The sequence below is a fragment of the Protopterus annectens genome, chromosome 8.part0, assembly GCF_019279795.1.
Source record: "Protopterus annectens isolate FY-2018-M chromosome 8.part0, PAN1.0, whole genome shotgun sequence".
Classification (NCBI taxonomy): Eukaryota; Metazoa; Chordata; order Ceratodontiformes; family Protopteridae; genus Protopterus; species Protopterus annectens.
Window position 1 is genome coordinate 1,639,441,909 of NC_056741.1, and position 23,419 is coordinate 1,639,465,327.

Consider the following 23,419-nt stretch of genomic DNA (forward strand, 5'->3'; position numbering starts at 1 on the left):
CTAACTCCAAGAGGTCTACGTATTGAAAAACTGCCTGCCGCTGAGTTCACGGATGAAGAGCAGGATTTGCTGAATGAATGGAAGACGGCTTCTTTAGAATGCACTAACAAGTGGCTTCGCATACTAATCAAGCGAAACCAGAGAGCATGAGAAGCTTAAAAAAGAAATTGTGCATTTACAGGATGAGGTGGTGGGGGAGTCCTGTTTCACAATGCAGTTTGCAAAAATCACGGACAGAATTAATAAACTGGAAACGGAGATCTTGTCACGCAAGAGAGATAAACAGTTACGTGATATAAAGGATTATGAGAACGGAATCCTTTTCTCATGGCAACGCGATACCTCACGAAGCAGATCCAAGGTTCGAAAAGCCCGAAACCAACGGACACAACGAGCGTCTCAGCGTCTTCAGGAACGGGAAAAGAATCGGACTAAAAATGTGACTTTTTCAACTGCTATTAATGGACAAAGTGAATTTGATAATAATAATGGCTCGTCCTCTAATGTTAGTGCTGCTGATTCTTCCTTTCAGACCAACAAATCTGGTCGAGGTAGAAATGGAAGAAAGGGCAGAAATCGATTTAAGGAATGAGCCCGTAAGTACTTTAAATGCTAATTGTTTACATGGTGATAGTTTGTGTGTGGTTAATTTATCAGCTTGGTTATCAACCAAGCCATGAATTCATTACTACTGAAGGGGAGTAAATTTGTACCTCGTTTTCCTCTTTGAGTGATATTTATTTTGACCTTAAAAATTTATTCGAAACTATTCTTGAAAGTTTTCTTTTACAATGAAAATGATAATAGCACTGAAGAAAATGACGGGATGTATGATACTAATAGTTCTGACACTATCACAGAAAGTGTTGAGAATGAATTATTAAATGTATCAATTTATGACTATGAAAATGCATCTTTTGACTTAATTGGTGAAGATGTCTCTGATAATGTTGTTGATGGTGATATGTTTGTTACAGGCTATGGTAAACTCACTGTTCCACCTATAGCATCTGAAAGTACCTTCACACCCAAAATTAAAGTGCCAGCAATTTCCACTTTTTTTAGAGTTGTATTTAAGGAGATTTCAGTACTTATGGAAAGTCTAAATAATAGGACTAAATACTACAATTTAAATAAAGAAGAATGGATGGCACTTAAATATTTGAAAAAAGTTAAAACAGATTTCATTTTTAAGAGTGCAGATAAAGGTGGCAACTGGGTCATACTGAATAAAAATGACTACTGTGAGATGATTTTTGATTTGTTAAAAAATCAGGATGAATATATTTGCTTAAGGAATGATCCAATTGTTGAATACAATAGTGAATTGCTAAATCTTTTGGAAAGAGGGGAGCGTCTTGGTTTTCTTAATCAATATGATGTGGGAAAATTATATGTTAAAAAACCTCTAACACCGATCTTTTATGCATTACCGAAAGTGCATAAAAGTTTAGAAAAGCCACCAGGGAGACCAATAGTTTCAGGCAAAGAATCTTTTTTGAGTAGAGTTAACATTTTTTTGGACTTTCATCTTAAAAATTATTTGTCTAGAATTTCAGCTCACATCTCCAACACTCAAGATCTAATAGATAAAACCAGTGGGATAAAATGGAAAAATAGTTATTATTGGGTAACTATAGATGTGAAGGCACTTTATACTAACATCAAGAGAAGGTGGGGACTTGAAGCTGTCCAAATAATGTTGGGTGATGGCCCTAGAACTTCTTTTCTGATATTATTGTTAGAATTTTGTCTTTCCCATAACTACTTTTGTTTCAATAAGGACTTTTTTCTTCAGATCAAAGGTACGGCAATGGGGGCTGCCTTTGCTCCCTCATATGCCATACTTTATATGGACTATTTTGAAAAGTTATACATTTATTCTACCTCTTTCTATCAAAATAATGTAGTATTTTACAAACGGTTCATTGATGATCTCATATTAATATGTAATGGTGAGATGTCTGAATTCCTTGAATTTTTTGATGTATTGAACAATAATGGTCATGGTCTAAAATTTTCTTATGAAATGGATAGAGATAAGATTAATTTTCTTGATATAACTCTTTTCCATATTGATGACTGTATTGGATATAGACCCTATAGGAAAGAAACTGCAGTGAACATGTTTTTACATGCAGAAAGTATGCATCCGGAACATCTGATTTGGTCTCTTCCTTCTGGTGAATTTCAAAGGATTTTTAATCATACAAGTAATAGGGATGAGAGTCATTTGGAATTAAATAAGGTCGAATCTAGACTACTTGAGAGAGGCTATAGAAATGACCATTTGTTAAGTTGTAAATATAAAATTCTTGGAATTACAGACTACTCTGGACATGAAGAAGGAGTCCATTTGAGACAGGAGAGACGTAGTTCACTTGCTAGGAAAATCACTAACAAAATTACATCTAGGGTTAGAAATACAGATATTTCAAAAACTAGTGAGTCCAAATTATTCTTTGTCACGAAATACTCTCCCGTATCCATAGAAGTAAGCAACATCATTAGGAAGTATTGGTATCTTATTTGTGAAGATGAAAATATTGGTGATATTTTTCCCAAACAGATAATGTTTTCATATAAAAGGGGAAAAAATCTAAAGGAGCTATTAAATTATAACTTTAGTGAGAAATCTAATGTGGGTATTAATAAGAATACTGTAGGTACTTTCTCTTGTGGACAGTGTAGTGTATGCAGTAGGGTCCTTAATGTAACTAACATTAATGGTATACCTTTTGTAGCTAGACACTTTTTCAATTGTAAATCCACAGGAGTGGTATACCTGTTGGGATTTTCGTGTTCCAATTCATGGTACATAGGTCAGACCAAAAGAATGGTTCGTGTTCGAGTTTTGGAACACTTAAAAGATATTAGGAATAAAAACGATTATAGTCCAGTGGCTAAACACTTTTTGGAAAAACATAAAGGTGATGCTAATAGTTTAATTTTTTGTGTATTGGGTCAACCTTTTAGTTATGGAAATGGGGGATCAATTGTCCAAAAATTACTTGAACTGGAGACCAGGATGATTCTTAAATTCAAGACATTGAAACCACATGGACTTAATTTAGAAATGAGTATGTAACATTATTGCATATAAAATATTTATAATGACACTAAATACATATTTCTGTTTTGGTATAATATATACTATTTAGTAAACCACACATGAACTGTCTTGGGGTATAGGAGCTGTTACTACTGGAAAGTATGTAAAATCAACTATTAAACATCATTTCATGATATTATTTGTCAAAATATACATTGAAATATAAAATTTTGATAAATATGTGACATTTTTATAAGGTAGCATAATAGAAATTACATAGTTGTTTACACATATATTGATAATATATAGAAGTTGTCATTGTTATATTTATTTTTTAGTATATTTTGATTCTTTTCCTTACTACTTGAAAGCCTTTTGGAAATATTCTCTTTCATATTTCTACAATGATGTTGAAATAAAGATTGATTATAGATGAAACATAATAATGTAATACTAATTGTGAAACTGAGACTGTTAATATTTTGTTTTTTTAAAGACATCAAATAATGGTAGAGCACTTTAAAATGTTAATTGAGTAATTGGTGCTGATTAACTAAAATTGTTTGTATAAATAGTTGTTAACAGCACAATGTACTTGTGATCCATTTGAAGGCGAAAAGCCGAGGTACCAGATCGCAATAAACGTTGGCTTGGCACTGGCTTCTTGTGTTGTTCGTTGGTGAATTTTGACCTGCTATAGGACTTGTGGTTTGTGGCTGAGCCCCGAAGGCCTTGAGGAACACCGACTCGTCAGCGGAAGGGGTTTTGGAAAGCCAGCCGCCTCGTTGTTTGAGGGCTTCCAAGATGTCTGCAAAGGAGACATCATCCGAGGACGACTTAGGAGACCCCTCCGCATCATCAAGATCGGTGTCCGACGTGAGAGACTCATCAGGGGAGTCGACGTGCTTCCTCTTGCACAGTCTTTTCCTTGGGAGTTCCTCCGAAGAAGCTTCAGAGGGACCTCCAGGAGGGGGGGGAAACCCCACTGGGGGTGACCTCAGGCCCTGGGGCTCCGCTGTCTAGCGACAGGGGGACTACAAAAGACCCAGTCTCCGTGTGTAGGGAAGGTGCCGGTGAGACCGTGGAGGTAGCCAAAGAAGATTTGGCCAAAGCACTCCTCATGGCCCTGAAGGCTGGACCGCCAGAGTCCTGGGAAGGTCCAACCCCTGGGGCCACAACAGTAGACGGCACCCCCGCAGCCGACGCACCGAGAGGAAGGCTCGGAACCGAAAACATCGGTCCCGAAGCGTCACCCCCGGGGCCGACCAAGGAGGACCGTGTACCGAACTCCGACCCGAAAGCTGGGGTTGGAGTAAGGGTCGGAGCCGACCCGAAAACCTCCATCGGCTCCATCAGCACCAGCTCCAGCGGTGCCGAGGCTGTTGGAGGAGGAACCAGAACTACAGGGTGGGCCATCGGCTCCGAAGCCAATTGGGCTGGAGCCAAAACTAATTTCTGGAATACAGGAGACTGAAACAGTCTTTGGAGCACCCTGTCGATGTCCGAATCCGACATCTTGGAAGATCGGGAGGGGACCGACCAGGTCCGAGCCGACTTCTCCATCGGCTCTGAAGGACTGTGGGACCGGCTCCGAATAGACTCGACCAATATCGGTGCCGAGGGAGATTCCATAGCAATTTCCCTCGGTGCCAAAGAGGGCTTCGGCGCCGAAGGGGAAGTGTCTGAGCCGGCAACCCTCATCGGCTCCAAAATCAGTGGAGCCGATGAAGGTGACCCGCCTCTTGAAGCCCCAGCCATCGGCTCCGAAACCAGAGGAGTCGAGGCTGGAGGCATCGAGGCAGACCGTTCCGCCCTTGGCTCCGAAGTCCGTGGAGCCGATGGAGAAGCCTGCCTGGATTTTTTAGTGGTCGGTTCCGACGGGCTGGTTGGAGCCGACGATTTCTTTTTCTTAGCTGGAGAGGAAGAGGAAGATAAGGCCTCTTCGAAGGAGGGTTTGATAAGCCCTTTCAAGATCAATTTATTCATCCTCTCTTGGAGGACCCGAGAGGAAAAAGCGTGACACACGCTGCAGGACTCCTGAAGGTGTTTGGCGCCTAAGCAGTACACGCATAAGGAATGATCGTCCGTGATGGACATTTTGTAGTTGCATCTTGTGCACTTTTTAAATCCTGAGGGTCTATGCTCCTTAGACATAATGCTTTTAGACCCTATACACTAGTCAGAGAAAAACACAATATATCACTCAGTACAAATGGTTTGCACACAATAAAAAAAACTTTTTTTTTTTTTTTAAACAGATAAGACTTAACGAATGACAAACACAGCAAAAGGAGGGCCAAGAACCCTCTAACTAAAACAGGTACTTGACCTTCTCCTAAACAAGAAGACTCGCTAAAGAACGAGGGGAAGGCCCCTCTAACTCAAACGGAAACCTTTCCCTGTCCAGTCACAAAAATTTACCACAAAAAATTCACCAAAACACAATTATACACAACAATAGCCGTTAAAACAGCTTTTGGGTTAAGATTAAGGAAAAATCTGACAGAAAAAAAACTCTCAGAAAAAGCACTTAGCTCAGCCAAGTTCGAGACCACGTCCTAGCTTGTAAGCGGCAAACAAGATCTGGGGAAGTAGTGGTGGTGCACCCTGGGATATAGAATAGCTCAGCCAATAAGAGACTTCGCTCTATAGCATAGCGTGCCAAGTCGGAGCCGAGGATCGGCTCCGAACCCATCAGTACAGAATGTAGGCGAGATAGGATCACATAACATCTAGGCATTTTATGAATACCTTTGGGGCAAGCAAAGAGGCGAAAGGGCAAAGCAGACAACTGAAAGAGAGGAAGACAGAAACATAAAACTTACTGAAAACAGGGTGAATAAGAATATGAAGGCAAGCATCCTTCAGTTCTAAGGACATCAGAAAAGGCTGGGGTAGCAACAGAGAAAACATGGTTTGAAGAGAAAGCATCTGAAAAAAGGAACCTTGAGATATATGTTGAGAAATGAGAGATCCAGAACAGGCCTGCAAGTGCCCTCCTTTCGAGGAACCAGCAACAGCCTGGAGTAAAATCCTTTCCCTCTTGGGAAGGGGGAACCAGCTGAATAGCTTCCCTGTTTCACCAGGGACACAATAACCTCAAAGAAATGAAAAAGCTGCTCTTAGCATTTGCTGTGGCAACTGGTACAAGTGTATGGCCACAATACAAGTGAGCCAGGGTTATAATCTAGCACAATTCAAATCTACCCAACCCAATTTAGTTTCAAGGGCAAGTTATGCCTACTCAAACTGGTGGACTTCTTTGAGAAGGTCACCAAAGCAACAGATGAGGGCAAAATAGTTCACGCTGCCTACCTTGACCTGGTTAAGGCATTTAACACAATCAGGCATTGTTGACAAACTTAAGAGGTTAGGTACAAACCGTGATGTAATCCATTGGATAGCAAGCTGGCTCACTGACCAGACCTAGGAAGTTAGAATTAGAGACTCCACCACTACCAAAAGGCCAGTCACAAGCAAAGTTCCTCAGGGATTGGTCCTGGGATCCTCCTTTTTGGCATTTACTTCTGTGAAGTCAAGGCCAACGGCAGCGGCCTCTGGCTGACTAAATTTACAGAGGATTACAAATTATAAACAGTCACTGAATCACTCATCGATACAAATGTTCTCCAGGAAAAGTTGACACAGACAAATAACTAGAAAGAGCCATGGACTAAACTAAATGCCAAGAAATACATAAGAGTATCCTTCATGAAGTCATCCACCCCAGTAACTATCATACTGACAACACACCCCTAAGAGACGAACCAGTAGTCAGGGACTTGGGGGCACACACGTAGACAGCAATCTAGACTTTGACCATCACGTGCCTACAGTAATGAGGAAATCATTCAATGTTGTGCAACTTATACACAAAAATATGGAGTCTGGGTCCAAGGAAATCATTATTCCACTGTATTCGGCATTCATCAGATCTATCATGGAAGTACAATGCCCCATTTGGTATGTAACTAACCAGGCATATCCAACAACTGGAATGTCCAGAGAGGTTCCTCACTAAAAGAATACAGGGTGTAAGTAGGATGTCCTGTGCAGACTGCCTCAAGGCTCTATCCCTGTCTTCTGTCTCCTACAGGCTGTTAAGGGGAAATCTATGCCTGGCATACAAGACATTTTCAGACCCCACTCGAATGGAGCTCCTGCATATCTGCAAAACAAACACCAGAATTACCCATTCTAAAGACTTTTTGCCTGCGATACAACTTGGACCTGCTGTTGAGACAGGTATGTATCCCAGAGACTACCCCTTCTCTGGAACAGGCTACCCATCTGTGTAAAGCAGATTTCCTCCCTAACCAAAATTCAACTGTAACTTGAACTGGATGGACAAAAAGAAATTCATCCTGGTTTGGCACCTATACCGCTAACCGACACAGGGCAGCCTGTAAATGGTTCATCTCCCAGGCCCCTTCTTGTAAATGTTTCACCTCTCAAGCCCTTGCTTACACTTATTAAGGGTAACAGAACTTGTAAGAGATTTGGGATGCATGGCTTGGCTTAAAAAGGCCCTTGTGGCTGTTAGCCTAGTAAACACCTATGAACCTACACAAGAGGTTGAGAATCCCATTAAAAAGGAGGGAGAAACTTCTACACCATGAAGTAACCCTGACGGAAAATAGACAGAACGCAGGAATCAGAGGTGATGAGATGCGACTTTGGAAGACAGAGGGAGAGCTGAAGGGACAAAGGAACCCGGCTGAGGATTATGAGGGCAAAATGTCAAAGAGAAACAGACTTGTCAGTAAAAGGCGATTTCTGAGTCAGAGGAGCCTGGGAAGACTTTGCAGGAGGAGCTCGCCTACCAACTTTCCTGCCTTTAGTGGCCTGATGAGGCTGGCTGCAAACAAAACAGGACATAGCGGGATAGTTCCTCTGGAACCTAAGGCTAGGAGACACAAAATATGTTTAAGGTCCTGCAAAACTACCTTTTTCTCAGACAAACATATCAGCAACAGCAGCAGTCCCAAAAAAATCTTATTATCCAAAGGAGCATCCAGCAACTTGGCCTTAATGTCTTCAGGTAATGACTGTAGATGAAGGCAAAAGTAACAGATCCAAAGGCAGCATCATAGCTGCACTTGTTAGAGTGGTGAGCCACCTGAGAAGTAGAACCCAAAATAGATAAAGCAAAAGACATTCCTTCAGAATCAGGGAGGTCAGAAATAACTTGACAAGCCTGGGTAATTAAGACCAATGCATATCTGGTCATGTGGGTCTGGTAACTGATGTCCTAAAGGTACCAGTAGAAGCATCACACACCTTCTCTCCAATCCTCTCCATTGATCTACTATTCTTATCCAAAAGCAGCAGCTTGAAAGAGTGCCAAAACTTAGAAGACTTGTCAGAGGAAACTGACACCACAGCATGGTCAGTAGGAAGACACAAATAGGAATTGACAAACCTCAGGAACCTCATAGAACTTTTCAGGCTTCTTTGAAGTAGGGATCTAAGAATCAGGAGTCTTAGAGGCAGCTGTAAAAGTGCTTAACAAAGCAGCCAACACACAGCAGTACTGCAGAAGGTTTTGGAGTGTCCACCGGAAGCAACTCATAATACCTCTTCTAGATCTCAGACATCTGAGAAGAGTCGCATTTAAAATATTTCATCATTCTGGCTGTGTCCCCAAAAGACAACTCCTCCAAAGATGACTCAGAGCTTATAGACTCCTCTTTATTAGAGCTATAAGCCAAAGAAGAATGCATTTATTATTTATTTTACATTTGTTTACTGGGATGGTCCGACTAGGACACAACCCATTTTCACTGGAGACCCTGGGAGAAAAGATCCAGTCCATGCCTAACATAAAATTATATTTTAACAGAATAATGATAAAAATTGTAACAGAATAATATAAATATAAAACAATCATACAGAACATGGTAAGAAATACTAGGTAAACTGCATTAAAAATGAAGCATTGCATAATATAACTTATGTGTACACAAAAAACATAAGATTAGGTAGGAAGTCAAGTTAGCAAAAAGATTCACCTAAACACGAAGAGCATAGTTAATAATACTTCAGCAGAGTAAAAACCAGGTAAAAAGGAAATTAATTATAGAGGAATAGTAGCACTACAAAATAAAGAAGTTATGTACTCACCATAACATTCCATCTGAGTAGGTACTTCATTTGTCTGCAATCTGTGGGTACTGGATCCGACTTCGGATCCGACCCGGCAGCTTACCAAGCTCCAAGATCCTAGCTCCTCCCCCTAACCATAATCCGCTGCTACCAAACACATTACCTCAGATAGTTTTTTTTTTTGCCTTACCAACCTGTAAACATGAACAAGCAACTGCAAAGGTGATCAGAAAATCCCAAAAGGTTCGGGGGATGGCAGGGGGGGGGTCGGTTGCAGACAAATGAAGTACCTACTCAGATGGAACGTTATGGTGATTACATAACTTCTTTATCTGAAGTAGTTACTTCATTTGCTCTGCAACCTGTGGGACAAGAGTCCCCAGCTACTTATAAGAACCTGCGTGGTCCTTAAGGAAAGATATTCCGAAGCACCGCGGAGCCAAAAGAAGCCCTACTTCTCGAAATCACATCTACTTTATAATGAGAAATAAACGTATGAGAAGAGGACCAAGTAGCCGCTGAACATATGTCGTCCACTGGAACACTAGACCAGAAGGCTGTTGAAGTGGCTACAGATCTTGTAGAATGAGCACGGATATTAACCGGGGCTGGTCTGCCAGACGATATATACCCCTGAATAATACACTGACGAATCCAATTTGCCACAGTAACTTTAGAAATGGCTTTACCCATGGCTGATTTTGCATACGAGACAAATAACTGGTCCGACTTGCGAAACTCTCTAGTCCTATGCAAGTAGAAATGCAGTTGTCTGTGTACATCCAATTTGTGTAATGTGTATTCTCCCTTGTTCTGAAACGTGGGAAAAAACACCAGTAAATTTATTGATTGATTTATATTTGCTTCTGAAGCAACTTTAGGCAAGAAAGATGGGTTAGTCCTGAGGGACACTCTATCTTTGTGAAAGATAAGGTAAGGAGGCTTCATACACAAGGCTTGTAATTCTGAAACCCTTTTGGCCAAAGTAATGGCCACTAAAAAGGCTGTTTTCCATGACAAGAACTTCAACGGAATTGAGGCCGCAGGTTCGAAAGGTGGACTTGTTAAGGCTTGCAAGACTAGAGTGAGGTCCATGGGGGAACCACAGACTTTATGGGTGGATTTAGAAGGAAGATGCCTTGTAAGAAGGTTTTGCACAACTTTGTAGATGCTAAGGAACCTATGCCATTACCCATATGAAAATGGGAGATGGCCGCCAATTGTACCTTAACCGTAGAAGCGCTTGCTCCCTGATGAAAGATTAATGAGAGGAAGTCTAGGATGGTCGGGATAGGGACAGTAAATGGGTCCAAGCCCTTATCTTCTGCCCAAATGGAAAAACATTTCAACTTACTGTTGTAAAGTTTTCTGGTAGATGGCTTATGAGCCGCAACCAGAATGGCCTTAACGGGGGATGAGATACCGGGAGTCCTAGCCATTAATGGAACTGGATCAGCCAAGCCGCAAGCTTGAGGCTGACCAGGTTGGGCGCTGGGCAATCCGCGGGATGAGAAATCAGTTCTGGACTCGGATCCAGAATCCACGGAGGAGCCACACTGTCAGACCACAGAAAGGGGAACCAGATCTGCCGAGGCCAGAATGGGGCTATGAGCATAACTCTGCTCCCTAACCAACAGGCTTTCTGAATGAACTTCATCATGAGAGGAAGGGGAGGATAAGCATAAAGGAGCCCGGGAGGCCAAGCATGGACCAGAGCATCTCTGGGGGTTTCCCCTCTGGGGGGAATTATTGCGAAGTACTCGCTGCGTTTTGTGTTTAAAAGAGAAGCAAAAAGATTGCAGCGAGGCTGACCCCATTTGTGGAAGATCTGTTTCGCAACAGATGGATTCAGAGACCACTCGTATGGAGTGAGGAGCACCCGACTTAGCTTGTCCGCTAATATGTTGGATCGTCCCGGGATGTGCGCTGCTACCAGAAAGCGGTTGGTGGAGATCGCCCATTCCCAAACTCTCATGGCCTCTCGACACAGGGAGTAAGATCTGGTTCCTCCCTGTTTATGTACCAGACTACAGACATGTTGTCCGTCTGGATCGCAATAGTCCCTAGGGGAAGAAGGTCGTGGAAGGCTTGCAACCCCAAAAGCACCGCCCTCATCTCTAGGACACTGATATGCAATGCGGTCTCTAGGGGAGTCCACGTGCCTTGAACGGATCTGCCTGAACAATGCCCCCCCCACCTGAGGCGAGAAGCGTCCGTGGTCAACGTGGCTTCGACCGGGGGGATCACAAAGGGCCTCCCTTCTCTGAGTTCCCGCGCATGCAACCACCAAAGAAGGGAGTCCCTGCAAACTCTGCTCAGCGGTATGGGCATGTTCAACGGGTGGAGCAAGAGGGACCATTGGACTTGAAGGGTCCATTGCAATATCCGCATTCGCAGGCGGGCATGGAGGGAAAGACCAATCGTGGCTGCCATACACCCTAGTGCCCTCAGGATTAACTCCGCTGGAGGAGAAGGATTCCGTAGAAGGGCTAACACCTGATAAGACAAGCTGTTCAGTCTGATTGATGTTAGGGTAGCTCGAGAGATTCGGGTATCCAACCTGGCCCCTATGAATTCCAGGGCTTGAGTGGGGCACAGGCAGGACTTCTGCAGGTTTACTGAAATGCCTAGGTTGTGGGCTAGAGTCAGTGCGTAATCTCTTGCTACTGAGAGCTGATTCCTGTTGGTCGCGGTAAGGAGCCAGTCGTCTATGTACGGGAAGACCTGAATGCCCTGAAGTCTCAGGTGGGCAGCAACCACCACCATGACTTTGGTGAACACTCTGGGGGCTGAAGTGAGGCCGAATGGAAGAACCCTGAATTGATAATGACTGGCTCCGAGCCGGAAGCGGAGAAACCTCCTGGATCGTCTGTCCATTAAAATGTGGTAGTATGCATCCTTGAGGTCTATGGAGCACATCCAGTCATTCTCCCGCAAAAGGGGGAGGATAGATTTAAGAGTGGCCATCCGGAACTTTTCCTTGGGTATAAACAGGTTCAGAGCGGAAAGGTCAAAGATGGGTCAGAGGTCCCCCGTTTTCTTTGGCACCAAAAAGAACCTTGAGTAATAACCCAATCCGAACTGATCTGGGGGGACGGGCTGGATGGCTCTTTTGCTTAGCAGCTTTAAAATTTCTAAAGCCGCCTCCTCCCTCTGATCGGGTGGTACATAGGGGAGGTGTCTGGTTTTGGGGGGAAGATTTAGGAAAGGAATGAAGTAACCTCTGGAAATAATAAGGAGCACCCATCGATCTGTTGTAAGGGACTCCCAGTTTGACAGGTGCTCTGTCAACCGCCCCCCCGACTGCCTCCAGAGAGGGACAGTCGGGCAAGCCCTCAAGGCTGTTGCGCGGGTCTGTCCGAGAAAGGTTCTGTAGACCCAAAATTACACGGCCCCTCTCTGCCTCTGGGCTGGTGTCCTAATTGTCCTCCTCTGCCTCTAGAGGACGAGTGGTCCGCAGCTGGATGGGATTGCTGAGACTTGCGGAACCACAGTTTCTTTTGTCCCCTCTGAATCCTGGAGAAGGATCTTTGGGGACTAGAGAAGCGGACTCCGACGGCAGACAGCGTCTTCCTGTCCTTTTCGCTTTGGACCAGCGTATCGCGAACGGTCTTGCCGAAAAGAGCAGAACCGCCAAAGGGGGCGCTCGTGAAGGACGCCTTGAAGGGATCCGTGAAGTCGCAAAGACGGAGCCAGACATGAAGTCGTAAGACGACCCCTGCTCCGCTGGCTCTAGCGGCTCCCTCCGAAGCATGAGAGAGGAGCCGCATAGACGTATTGGAGATGGATTTTAGAGTGGCCATTCATGTCGTAAACACATTCCTGTCTTCGACCGACATGGACTCTGGGGGGGCTGCAGCGTATTCCTTGATCAAGTCTCGCTGTAGCCTGATGGTATGTGCCATATAGTTCAGCGCCCTTATAGAAAAGGTCGCTGAAGCAAACATCCGCTTCCCAATCCGGTCCAACGCTCGAGATTCTTTATCTGGCGGGTGGACCAAAGAACTCTCCTGAGTGAGTTCTTTCTTGGTGGCCGCCGCCACCAACATGGCATCAACGGGGGATCCTTTGGCCCACGATTGCCTATCTGCGGGGGGGGGGGCTCAGTATTTTGTCAGGACGCCTAGATATTGGCTCCACGGTGTCGGGCTCCTTCTACGCCCTGGTGGTAATTAAGTCCACCAGGGGGTCGGCCGGAGGGGACACCCAAGAAGTAGATGGGCCTGCCTCAAACGCCTCCAGGAACACGGATTCATCAAGGGAAGGTTTTTGGGCAGACCACCCCCCTTTAATACGCAACATTTCCATGATGTCTCCAAAGGAGACAACTTCAGGGGGTGACCTTGGGGAACCCTCCCTTATCATCTAAGCCCGTGTCAGTGGTAACGGACTCGGGGGAGTCCAGGTGCCTCCTCTTACACCGACGTTTCCGAGGAACCTCCTCGGTGGGGCTATCCGAAGAGGGCTCATCCACGGGTTGTTGTTCCTCAACAGGAACTAGCTGGAGGGCTTGGGCAGGCTGTCCCGATGGTCGGATGATGGAAGACAGACCCTCATACAGTGGGGGTACGGGTGGATCCACAGCCCGAACCGGGGATCTGGAGGATCTCGACAGTACCCTCTCCACTACCTCAAAAGCTGAAGGAGATTCACCCTCGCCAGCCTCTGAGAGCAATCTCCTCGGCTCCGAGGAAGGGATCGGGGTCGGAGCCGAAGCAGTCGGCTCCGAGAGAGAGGTGCGCTCCGAACCCAACAGCTCCGAAGATACAACTCCCTCGGATCCGATGCTCAGCCCTCGGCCCCGAGAGCTCGGATCCGACAAGCTCGAGGTCATAGTTGGCGAAGAAACCAGTGCTATCGGCGCCAATTACCTGGGTCTGAATGGGCACGGATCCGATGACTCCGAGATCCGAAAACGAGTCGGAGAAGGCGTGATCGGAGAAAACATGGGGGCTGCGCTCCCCCCCAGGGGGGGGGGGGGCAAGAGCACCCCCATCTGCATTTGGGCCTGTAAGAACCGACCGCATCATCCAATCCATATCCGCTTCGGAGATGCTTTTTGTTGACCTGGAAGAGGTAGTAGAGGCGGGCCGGGAGGGCCGCCTCGACGACCTCGAGAGAGACCAATCCTCCTCCTCCGTCTCCGGCGAGAAGCTAGGCGAACAGAGCCGAGAGGAGAAGGATCCGGAGACCCCCGAAGGAGACTTAGTTGTTTTAGCTGGCAAGCCGAGGGGTGAGACTCGGTCTGCCTTTTATGGGATCCATGTCCCTCCTTGTCCTTGTGCCTCTTCTCCTTTGTTGAGGAGGCACTCGTTTCCCCAGAGCTGAAACCCGAAGTGGGAGGTTGAGTCCCGGGTAGAGCTGAGGGAACAGAGGGCGCCGAGGCCACTGATGCAGCCGGAGCCCGAACAGTAGAGGAAGAAGAAGCTGACACCTGGGGGGGAGCTTTCCCGCCAGAATCAGCTTGTTCTTCCTATCCCGAAGTGCCCGGGGGTTAAAGGCCGCACATATCTGGCAGGCCTCTGAGAGATGGGCTGCCCCGAGGCACAAAACGCACTGAGTGTGGCCATCAGCTGGGGAAAGCTTGCGGCCACACTCAGTACATTTGGAAAAAATGGCCTTAGGGACTTCCGCCATGATGAAGCACTCACACACACACCCAAACGCTAAGGAGGGAGGGGGAGTGACAAGAAACTAACTACTGTACCAGTAAAAATTTAGAAAACTAACAAACAAGGGGGTAGAAGGTTTTACTACCACACACACTCGATTTCGAAGTTTTTGTTGAAAAAAGATTGAAAACGATCTCACCCAGCCAGGAGCTCTTCAAAAGTAAAGCTTCTTCAGCCGCGGCAAAAAAACGATCTGAGGTAATGTGGTTGGTAGCAGGGGATTATGGGTAGGGGGAGGAGCTAGGAGCTCGGATCTTGGAGCTTGGTAAGCTGCCGGCTCGGATCCGAAGTCGGATCCAATACCCACAGGTTGCAGAGCAAATGAAGTAACTACTTCAGATGATAGGTTAATAGAGTTATATACTCACAGCACATCTATACTAACTGTGGTTATGTTAGGGAATTAACCTTGAGTATTACATGTGCAAAGCCAGGATTCACATAGTTGTATTTTGACAGATTTTTTGAATTGATTAAGGTTGTCTATGGACATCTGGGAAGAGTAAGACAAGGACCCTTCATAAGACTCCGAATCCTCATCTGAGAAGTTAGGTTCCCTAGGTCTTTTGGAAGGAGTAGGGACAGAAACCCCTTGGGGAGATTTCAGGGCCATTAAAGCATTAGATAGTCCCTGAAAAAACTCCTGCCATTCCCTTTGAGGGTCCTTAGGATGCGCAGAAGAATGTTTGGTCTTCTGTTTTTTCTCGTTAGGGATGTCGGCCCTAACAAACATCGGAGGTAATTAATGCTTACAGGATTCATTAAGAGTACCCTGAACCTTGGCCCAAACCAAAATCTGTAGAATCCCTCTAGGGCCCTCCAAGACAAACAAATCCAGTTCCCCTTTGATGTCTAGAGCAAACACCTGCAAAGTCTCACTGGATGTTTAAAAAGAAGGATCCAAGCCGGCCTCCGTTGGGGTCGCAGCAGAAGAATCTGACGGTGACACAAGATGGCCTACAGAGCAATCACCAGCTTCTAGAGAGGCAGCTGGTTGAGGCTGGAGAACAAAAGAATCCAGCAAAGATTTCTTGGTCATCTTCTTACTTAATGGAAGTACCTCAGAGTTAATACATTACAGGGCTAACTGTTTAAGCTTCTGGTTCTCGAGACAGATGGACAGGGAAGACAACCAGCTTCTAAGAGTGCTAGGCACAAATGCCTTACAAATACTACAGGAGGTATGGTCGTGGGATGCACCCAAATAAAACAGATACTGTTTGTGACAATCCTTACTGGGAATCTGCTTCCCACGCTGTCATTTTCCCTTCTTGGATGACATGAACTCTAGGTAATGAAAGGAAAACAAGACCAAAAAGAAAAAGAAAAAAGACCCCAATGGGCCACTTATCTAATGGCTAGGAATTCAACACAGCAAAAGGCATTCAGACTGATGAGAGAAGATGGCCTTTGGAATGGCAGCAAAAGCTCTTGGTATCTGTGTCTGTACATCACTTTTATGTCTATGTAAAGGGAGCATATGCGTGGCACACAGCACATGCAAGATCTAAAGGCTTTGGTATAGTGGCCGAATATTGGGCTATCCTTGTCAGGAGGATCCCAAAGGTTAAGAATGTTGCAAAAGTGATTTAGAAGGACATCTCTCCTAACAGCAGTTTATCTAAAATCCTGGGGAGAGAGATTCTGTAAGATGGCCTCTAGACATATTTCATAGCTGTACCATTTGTGCAACCAGTAAGAGTGCTGCAAGCCACTGATGGCCCACTCTACAGGCCATTAGCCTAGGTTTATCTAAATTTTGACCCTGAAGAGTGGCTTACAGCAGTTGTGATACCCCTAACATAAGGTGGCCATACCACTGTCCTTGAGAATTAAAGGCCTATCAGCCTTGCCAGCTTCATTTGTATGAAAGTGGAGCATATCAAATTGATCTCAAACTATATCATCAAAAACTTTGCTAGACTTGACTCTCTACAGTTTGGCTTTGTCACAGGAAGAATCTGCATATGAACTCTGATTAACTTCTTTGACAGTGATCATGCAGTGCACACAGCATACCTAGACTTGGCAAAGTCGTTCATAATCATATCACATATGCTGTCATCACAAGAAAGCTGAACAATTTAAAAACAGATCCCTATATGGCTAGATGAACAGCAACACTGGCTAAAATATGGAATGCATATAGGATGAGTCTCAGGCACCTCATCAGAAAGTATAAAGGTGTCTCTCATGGCTCAGTGCTGATACCCCTTCCTTTTCTTCATTTACATTTCTTGTCTCCAAGCAGGGAGCCAAGACCACTAGCTTTCTAAGTTTGCAGATGACGAAGTCCCTCTATAACACCCGAACCCTCTAGCAAGAACTCTTGGTGTACTGAAAATAGGCAAAAATTAAATGCTAAGCATTCAGTATCATTGCATTTGTTAGATAACACCTCCCCTCAGCATACTATATTGCCAATACACCACTACAAAATAAAAATGTAGTTGGGGACCTTGGAACCTGAGTTGATAACTCTTATAATTCGATGGTTGGGTACTGGCAAAGACTAAACTGCCTTGAAATATCTATGAATGCAGTGTTCTCAGACATAACACCAATCCTTGCTTCCTTCTACATCCTACTTAACAAAATTTCCAATCACTTATTAGAGTTATCAGAGAAACAGAGGCAAAATGCTTGAAGTGTTACACTTAGCTGAAAGAATAAGCTTATCGTTCTGAGTGGGAAACTGGCATAACGGCTAAGGTGCTTACCTTACAGACACACAGTGCAGGGTTTGATTCTCATATGGAGTAATTGGCTAGGCTTAAAATGGCCCAAAATTGCAATTAGCCAAGTACTAATCTGTAAACCTATGAACCTGTAAGTACTTGGCATTGCCTTAAGGAATGATAACCCTACAGATGAATGTATGAAGTTCATGAATACAAGTGCAAGAGGTGTACCTTTTACAGAAAAAGTCTTAGTCTTGAGAACTGGGTCACTTTCAACACAATTTTGACTCTGGCTTCTGCCATGGAACCTAGGTTTGGCTGTTTATATGGGTGGATAACACACTGCTCTGAAACATACAGTATAAACTAATGGGATGACAGCAACATCCTCTTAGTTAACATGCATCTCAGCCAGACTCTCTCACTCTCAGGAAAGAATGCTGTCAAAGTTAGGGGATAAAATGGAACTTTCCAAAGCGATTAAAACCCACAAAGAAAATAGTTACTCTCGAACTTAAGAAGCAAAGTTTGATTTATGAATCATGACAGCTGGGCTTTGTAGGCATGACATGAATCAAAGATTGCATCCTTGCCATGTAAACTAATGGCTTACTAAATAAAACTACTCCAGAGGTCAGTATCAGCAAGGAGAAGGTTTATTAAGCAACTACTAGTACCAGAGAATGAGAGAGGTGAGACGGGGGTGGGGGGAACTATGAACATGGTCTTCTAAACATAACAGGATATTGCAACAATGTGAGGTGCAGTTCTTTTACAACTCATAATTCTTCATTTTCTTTACCAAACAAGTTTCACAATATAAACTTAGTGCAGCATGGACTTGCTTTCATGCACTACTGTAGTTTCCTTATAAATTGGATCTTGGATAAAGTAACTGTACTCGGACCTAAATTAAAATAGATGTTATTTTATTTAAAAGATTAAATAGTGACAATAAATCTATATTACAGTACCAGAAATAACTGACAGAACATGTTGTGCTGGTAAAATTACTGCTTCTGTGAGTAGAAACCCAAATATAGTAATTCTGTGAAAGCTGTTGAGAATTTAATAAAATCTGTTTATATTACATTTCTTTCTGTGTCCATAGGTATCTGAAAGAATAATTTCACTGGTTAATTAGATGGTTTTAATGGGGTTTTGCTTCGAGTTCTCCTTCTTTGATGAGGGTCACATTTTCTTGAAATAGGAGATTCCACATTCCACTGAGCAGGTCGTGGAGTCCTACAGATATACAAAGAAATTAGTTATGGCAATCATCTTAAAATGTATTGTCAAACCTTCCATAGCACATGTACATACAACTTGGAGAGTAATCTTATCATATACCATATCACATTTTTCAGTATTAGATACAAAAAGGTATGTGATTTTTGTAATTAATTTAATTGATAAGCATTACCCATAGAAAGTTTTATTGAAGCTGTAAATTCCTGACATGACATGAAAGACTGAGCTCATAATGCCTCACTGCCTACATTAACGTATAACCTACTGTTTGTTTTTCCATGCTTAGTGAAGCAGTAGGTGATCCTAGTAAGCCAAATTTGCCAGCTAGATCTCACAGGTAAAACCCAGCCAAGCTAGAGTTTTCACTGCACGATACCTTAAATTACTTGCAATTAAGACCCAGAGAATATGCAAGTGACCCTTTAAGGTTGTCAAGTGTTTCAGCTACATAGCTCCTGAATGACCACGACTTTTTACTTTTTAAGTCTTTATGCATACATTTCAGGATAACAAAGCCAAACTTCATTAGCTGTGAATATGCATATTTTGACCGCATCAGCACAGCACAAGTGGATTGTTTGGCTATTCACTAAAAGCATAAGAAAAAAAAAAATGAGTTGACACAAGCAAACATCAAAAAGTCATGTCATAATATTTTTGTTATTTTCAAACCACTTGTAGCTTTAACGTCAGGAGTAAATCTAGAAACAAAATGTACTGTAAAACAGTTATACGAGGAGTGTAACAATACAATTTAACAGTGGAAAGAAAACAAACACATCTGGAACAAAAACGTATCACTTACGGTTTGTCTGGTGACATTAAGTAAAGTACGTTTTTCGCCTCTGCTTGGGAAGCTTCCTTGCCTATAAAAACAAATAATCAGTACCTGCAATAATTATCTAAGACAGTTAAATAATTATACTTCAGTTATCGAGACTGTGAATATCACTTAACTGATCCATTTTCTGAAGACTATGATTATTATTATTATTATACTGCAGGACTGGTATACATTCGGTTTTCTGTCAAAATATTAAACAATTTTCAAAACAGTAATCTGTGCGATAAATCATCAACATATGCGTTAATCAACATACACAGCAACAGATCTGGCAAATTTTTACTAACAGACCCTATTTCGGGTGATGACCAGTACTAATACTGTGTTAATTTTATTTTACATTTTTATTTATTTTACATTTGTTTACCGGGCTTGTCCAACTGGATACATGTCCATTTTTAGTGGAGGCCCGAGGAGAAAAGCTCCACTACAATACTACTAACGAGATTAAAATTTTTAGCAAAATATCAAAAATTCAAGATATTAGATTATACAAGAAATATGCAAAAAAAAAAATACACAGAACTGTAAGCCTATATTCTGCTACAATACTTCTAAACAGGTAAAAATATACAGAAAAAACAGAATTGTAACACTCCAACAGGATGTGAAGTCATTTGAATACAGAATAGTGTAGTACTGGAGAATATAGGAGTTATGAACATTGTTTACTCTAAAAGCAATTTCATTAGAGGTTGAGAAATTAAGATATATGTCATTTAGTAGAGGGAGTATCAGAATCAAGTGTGGTGATGAAAATCTAGTAGTCTAGATTTATTAAGTAAGAAGGAATGTTAATGAATCAAATAAATGAGAATAAAGGAAATGAAGATTAAGATGATTACTCAGGCTTATTGATGAAGATGATTAGTCAGGGTTATTACATGAGCAGAGCCAGTGGTTGGATAGGAAGAGTTTTAGGTTAGTTTTAAATAGTGGCAGTGATGTTAGGGTTGTGAGGTGTTGAGGTAGTCGATTCCAAATTTTTCCAACTGAGTTGGAAAATATAGTGTCACCTGCTAAGTTATTAGATAAGGAGGTATGAATCAATACTTTGTTAGTGGAGCGTAGGTTCCTCAGATTGGCGTAAGGTTTTATGAGGGTAGAGAGCATTGGAGTGTTGTCAGGGTGATAAAGGGCATTGTGTGCAATAGTAAGTTGGTTAAGCTGAATTAGGTGGGGTAGTTCAAGCCAGCCTAGTTTTTTTAGATTGTGACAGTGATGAGTCCTATATGGAGAGTTAGTGGCATATCTGGCAATACTATTATATGCTATTGCTAGTTTGTTCAGATTAAACTTAGAAAGATTAGTAAATATAGGGGAGGCATATAATAGGGTAGAAATTAAGTGGGTTCTAACTATAGTAATTCTGGCTTCAGGAGTTAAGAAGGATTTGATTCTATAGAGAGAGCCAAGTTTTCTATTAGTAGATTTTATTATAGCGTTAATGTGAGTGTCAAATTTTAGTTGATTATCAATTGTAATGCCTGAGAGTTTGGTATTCTGGTCTGGAGAGATAAGGGTACCATTACTAGATATAAGAGTAAAATTAGGGGATGTAGACAATTGAGTAGGTGTAAAAAGCAAGAGTTTTGTTTTTTTGGGGTTAAGGAGGAGACAGTGATTTGAGAACCATTGTTCTAATGTCGAGAAGGTTTTTTGTGTGAGGGAATGAAGTTCCAACTGTGTTGAGGCTGAGCAAATGATAGTAGTGTCATCTGCATATTGAATACAAGTTGATAGAGAAGTGGTTAGATGAAGGTCATTTATAAAAATGGAAAACAGTAGAGGACCTAAGATAGAGCCTTGAGGGACACCTATAGAGGTGGGGAGGAGATCAGAGAGATGGTTGTGCCAAAGAACTGCCTGTTTTCGATTATCCAGATAGGATGTAAACCAGTTTAAGGTTGAATTGTCTAGGGAGAGAGACTTTAAATGATGGAGGAGTAGTTGGTGATTGACCATGTCAAAGGCTTTAGACAGGTCTACAAAGAATGCTGAGGAAAGAGTATTCTTTTTGCGATTATTGTTAATAGAGTCAGTAAATGATAGTAAGGCTGTGGTTGTACTATGAAATGGCCAAAAACCATGTTGGCAATTAGCTAGGAGATTGTGGCTTAATAGGTGGTTAAGTAACTGTTTGTGGATGCATTTCTCCATTATTTTTGCAAGAGGAGATAGTAATGCTATGGGGCGGAAGTTGGAATATTCAGTAGAGTCACCTCCCTTGAAAAGAGGGATGATGTGTGAGATTTTCCAGATTGATGGAATTGTACTTTCTTTTAAGGTCCTGTTAATCAGTGTTGGGATGGGGTAGGCAATAGCTTTTGCACCTAGTTGGAGGTATTCTGCTGGTAGTTTATCAGCTGTTCCAAAAAAAAAACAAACAAACTGTACAACATTAAATAATGTGGGGGGGCTGTGCCCCCCCCAAACCCCCCTACTTAAATATACCAACTCCGAGATCTCACTACAGTGCCGAAAAGGCAAAGTAGCGAAAGCAGCCAAACAAATTCTTTCCCAGGGAAAGAATTTGCTGAAAAGCCACTTCGCTATTTTGCCTTTTTGCACTTTTCAGCTCGACAATCTGCGTCTGTGACAGCATAATAGGGAGCCAAAGAAAGCATCAGACTTTGAAAGATCTGTTGACAAGTTCCCTAGGGTAATGCACAGTTTCTGAAGTGCATAAACCTGTTCCCTAAATTATGTTACAAACAAGCAAATCACTTCTCCCATTGCTGGGAATCTTTGTGGGAGTCAGAGGTCTGACATGAAATCCCAGTTCTCAAGACAGAAATGGATACTACTACTATGCAGATGTCTACACAGCACACTTCTTAACTGTCCAGATTTTTGCCTCATATCTTTGGTCTGTTTCTTAAAGAATTGTGGCTTTCTGGCAAGTCACTGGCAATGAGAACTGAAGTCAGAAAATAATGACAGGCACTTGAGGTTTAGCTTTCATATCCTTTATAAAACTAAATTGTAATGCAAAACATGTTATTCTATCAACTTTCTATGTTTGATAGGGTAATATTGACAAAAAATGTCCCTATTTTTGTCCTTTATCCCACCATTATTTATGGCTTTGTCCAGATTTCTTGCTCTGAGAGGTTGACTGGTATCCTACCTAGTCTAGTTGCTCAAGCCTCTGGTCTGCCTTGAATGTGGGTGCTAGATTAATCTAGGAGGAGAGACTTATCCAGTGACCTGCTTCATCTGAGACCACTGAGGAAAAAAATCTCTGTAAAAACAGCAGACATCAAAAATCCAAGAAGAAAAAAAGAAGTTATGTTCTTACCATAATGTTCCATCTGTGTTGCTGATCTTTATTCATTCATGATGGATGGGTCTCTGTTCCACCCTTGGAACCGACTCGGCCGATATAACAAGCTCATACCAGCCGGAAACTCTCAAGCTAAGGTTACCCTTAGTGCCCTTCTCATCTCCTCAGATCAAGTTTTCCTGTAAGAATAAGAAAGCAGAGGCTTTATCTGAGCAAATACCCTATCAGGTTACCAGGACAAAATCCGAACCTCCAGGAGTCTTTCGGAGGGTGTAGGAGGGTGGGATGTCATGAATGAATGAAGAACAACAACATAGATGGAACGTTACGCTAAGAAGATAACTTCTTTATCTAATGATGTTAATCTTTATTTATTCATGACGGATGGGACGGTCACTAGCTACTTTATGTCCTGGGAGGCTCTATGGAAGGATATTCCTGAGTACCACTGAGCCAAAGGAAGCTCTTCCCCTGGAGACCATATCCAATTTGTAATGAGTAATAAAGGTATGAGAGGTAGCCCAAGTA

The 23,419-nt window shown here is 42.8% G+C and overlaps 1 protein-coding gene across 1 annotated transcript in view; it reads right to left on the reverse strand.

Annotated features, from left to right (window-relative positions):
* Positions 1-18,418: 18,418 nt before the first annotated feature.
* The window catches only part of NCAPD3 (non-SMC condensin II complex subunit D3), a gene marked incomplete in the record, with an annotated part of 2,635,837 nt that continues 2,630,836 nt past the window's right edge, over positions 18,419-23,419 (reverse strand). The window contains 2 exon segments of the mRNA XM_044081165.1: positions 18,419-18,755; positions 19,567-19,627. Of these exon segments, the coding sequence (XP_043937100.1) occupies positions 18,647-18,755; positions 19,567-19,627 (170 nt within the window).